At 58.8% G+C, this 2879-nt stretch overlaps 1 protein-coding gene across 2 annotated transcripts; it reads right to left on the bottom strand.

The window, feature by feature from the left end:
• LOC102714434 (WEB family protein At3g02930, chloroplastic-like) lies at nt 1-2879 on the bottom strand. Of its 2 annotated transcripts, XM_015833471.2 has the most exons (4): nt 2571-2879; nt 2260-2458; nt 1413-2171; nt 1-1328 (listed from the first exon to the last, which is right to left on the bottom strand). In XM_015833471.2, the coding sequence occupies exons 1-4, from the start codon at nt 2588-2590 to the stop codon at nt 186-188; spliced, it is 2121 nt and encodes a 706-aa protein (XP_015688957.1). In that variant the 5' UTR covers nt 2591-2879; the 3' UTR covers nt 1-185. The 2 variants fall into 2 exon arrangements, with proteins under 2 accessions (XP_015688957.1, XP_015688956.1); XM_015833470.2 differs by having other exon boundaries at nt 1-2171.

Here is a 2879-nt window from a genome sequence, read left to right as displayed (position 1 = left end):
TAACCCGGAAAGGGGAAGCAAATACACAATTTCTTCAGTTTCTTCCTGAAGCTTACACTGTCACTTCACCTGGCAACTCCGCAGGACGTAAAATATGTTGATCTATATAAAAAAACAGTCACATATGCAAGTCATACATGAAGCATTTCGTTTTCCTCCCTTTAATTATTCGAACGAGGATTCACCTAATGCTGGCTCTTCTTTTTGAGTAAGCCGCCGAATTTCTTCATCAGAGCCTTCTTTTGCTGGTTCTGCTTGATCACCAGCTTCGTGTTGCTGTTGTTGGCTCTGCCATGGGTGGTGCCATCAGACGCACTGTCTCTGTTGGTGCTGTCCAGCGCATCAGCTTCCGGCTCACCGTCGTCCCTCTCCTTGGACAGGTTGTAGTCTGCGATCTTGCTGTTCTCCCACATCTTGGAAACCAGCAACACCGGGGCGCCATCTTTCTCCGTGTCTCCCCTGTCACTCCCGATCAGCGAATACAGGTCCCTGATCTTCTCTGAACCGGCTGATGATTCTTTGGCATGCAGGCCATCATTTTGCTGCTGTTCATTGTTCTGTTTGCACGCCGCCTTTGCGTCTCTGCTGCTGCCTCTGTTGGCTGCGGCCACCTGAGCTTCTTCCAGCTCCCTGAGCTTCTGCTCGAGCTGGGCATTTCTCTTCTCCAGGTCTCTCGCCGTCTGCGCTGCGTTGCCGAGCTGAATTCTCATGGACACGATCTCCTCTTCTGAGTTCGTGACAGAGGTAGCAAAGCTGAGCTCCTTGGATCGCAGCTCCTCGGATGAGTTCTTGGCCTCCGCTTCCAGCTGCTCCACCTTGTTCTTCAGGCAGACTCGCTCGTAGTTCGCCTCGTCGAGCATCACCTCGTAGTGCTCCCTGCTGTTGTTGAGGCTCACGCTGAGCTCCTCTATCCGCGCCCGGGCAAGCTCGATCTCCTCCTGCTTGCCCAGGTACCTCTCCCGCGAATCTCTCGCTTCTGCGGACATCTCCTGCAACGCGGAGGCGAGATCCTCCATGGCGTCCCGAACCTTCTCGCATTCGTCCCGGCTGTGTTCCAGCTCCCTGGCCAGCCTATCCTTCTCTTCGCGTATGGCGTCGATCTGGGAGCTTGCGGAGCTTCCATGGTTGATGATGGCGTCCGCCTTCTCCTGTTCCATCGCGCGAAGCCTCGACCTGAGGTCGTGGATCTCTGCCCTCAGGCCGGATGCTTCTCTCTGCGCGGCATCGACGCGCTGGCCTGACGCGTTGATGTCTTCGTTCTGCTTGACCACCTCGTGTTCCAAGGACTCGACCTTGCGCTGAAGAAGTGAGAGCTGGGACTCTTTCTCCTGCAGCGAAGCATTGGCCGTGTTCAATTCCATCGTCACCGAGCTCAACGATTCGGCCTTGAGGATGCTGGACTGATTGGCTACCTCCAGTTTGATCTCCAAAAGCTCAGCCTTCTTCTTCCATTCGGCGGCCGACTCGTCTGCGTCTCTCCTGGCCTGGATGGCAATGGCGACATCAGCTCTAAGCCCTTCGACCACAGCTTCCAGTTCGGCCACCTTCTCCTCGGTGACCTTGGCTTTCTTGAGCTTGATTCTTAGCACCGACGCCTCGGCCTCCAGCTTCCTGGTCTTCTCGGCGGATTCTTTCACTCTGCTCTCGAGCTCGGAATCGAACGACTCCCTGAGGCGGCTGATCTCCGCGTTGAGGCGCTCCACCTTGGCAGCGCTCGCCTCGCTGGCTCGAAGGGCGTCGCCGGCCTGGCCGAGCGCCAGGTTCTTGGCGTCGATGGCGTCGGCCAGCTCCAGCCTCGCCTCCTCCAGCTCCGCCACCGTCGACCGCAGTGCGGCGGCGTCGGCCTCCTGCTGGCGCCGCGTGGCGTCCAGCCTCCTCTGGAGCTCCTGCTTCCTCTGCGCCGACTCGATGCTCGTCTGCTCCAGCTCGACGGCGCGGAACATCTCGGTCTCGGAGGCCTCCTCGGCCTTCTTGAGCGCGGCGAGGGCGTCCCGGAGCTTGGCATTGGCCTCGTCGGCCGTCCTCCTGGCGTCGTCGGCGACCTTGTGATGCTCCATCTCCTTCTCCGCCAGCTGCTCCTTGGCGCTCTTGAGCTCCTCCTGGATCGCGGCGAGCTGGGCCTGCAGCTCCATGGACTGCTTCTTCACGGCACTCCCCTGCTTCTGCGGCGACTTGATTCCAACCAACCAAACACCTCTGAATTTAGGCATCATCGGCAGCAAAGATCAAGTGATGATGAACAGTGGAGCAGCACCCTACCTCGGCAGAAGGGGGCGTGTTGACCCGGGAGGCCATCTTGGGCGAGCGGCGGTCAGCCGACGGCGACGACGTCTTCTCCGTCGATGCCGGGGACCTCTCGGCGGCGCGCGCTGCCGCGTGCCGCGGGATACCATTGGCCGCCGGCCTCGCAGTCACCGGCGGCGTGCCCTTGCTGGTCCTGGCGTCGGCCGTGCCAAAACTGCCGCCCAAGACCAAAATCTTTCCTCGCTGAGACCAACAAGATCCGAACCAAAACTCCGCAGCCAAAACACAAATGAAACAATCGCGCAAACATAAAGACACAAACTTACCTGGCTCTGGAGCCCATCATCGCTGCCCTGCTTCTCCCCGAGCTGGAGCTGAAGAAAAGAAACAATGGCGCGGCCGGTGCAGTGGGTGTCGGTGCAGCAGCTAGCAGAGCTCCGGCGCTCCGGCAATGGCGTCAAGAACTAACAGATGGGTGGATGGATCGATCTCGCAGTGGCTTTGCTTACTGTGAAAGATGGTGGATCACAGTCGCAATCACATTCTGTGGTGGTGGTGGTGGTGGCTGTGGGGGTGAGCTTTACTTGAGTTTGCAGCTGCTGCCTCCTCTCGTCTCCTCTAACCACCTCCTCCCT

The sequence above is a fragment of the Oryza brachyantha genome, chromosome 2 (assembly GCF_000231095.2).
Source record: "Oryza brachyantha chromosome 2, ObraRS2, whole genome shotgun sequence".
Classification (NCBI taxonomy): domain Eukaryota; kingdom Viridiplantae; phylum Streptophyta; class Magnoliopsida; order Poales; family Poaceae; genus Oryza; species Oryza brachyantha.
Note: the sequence above shows the minus strand (reverse complement) of the source record. Positions and strands in the feature narration are given on the sequence as shown.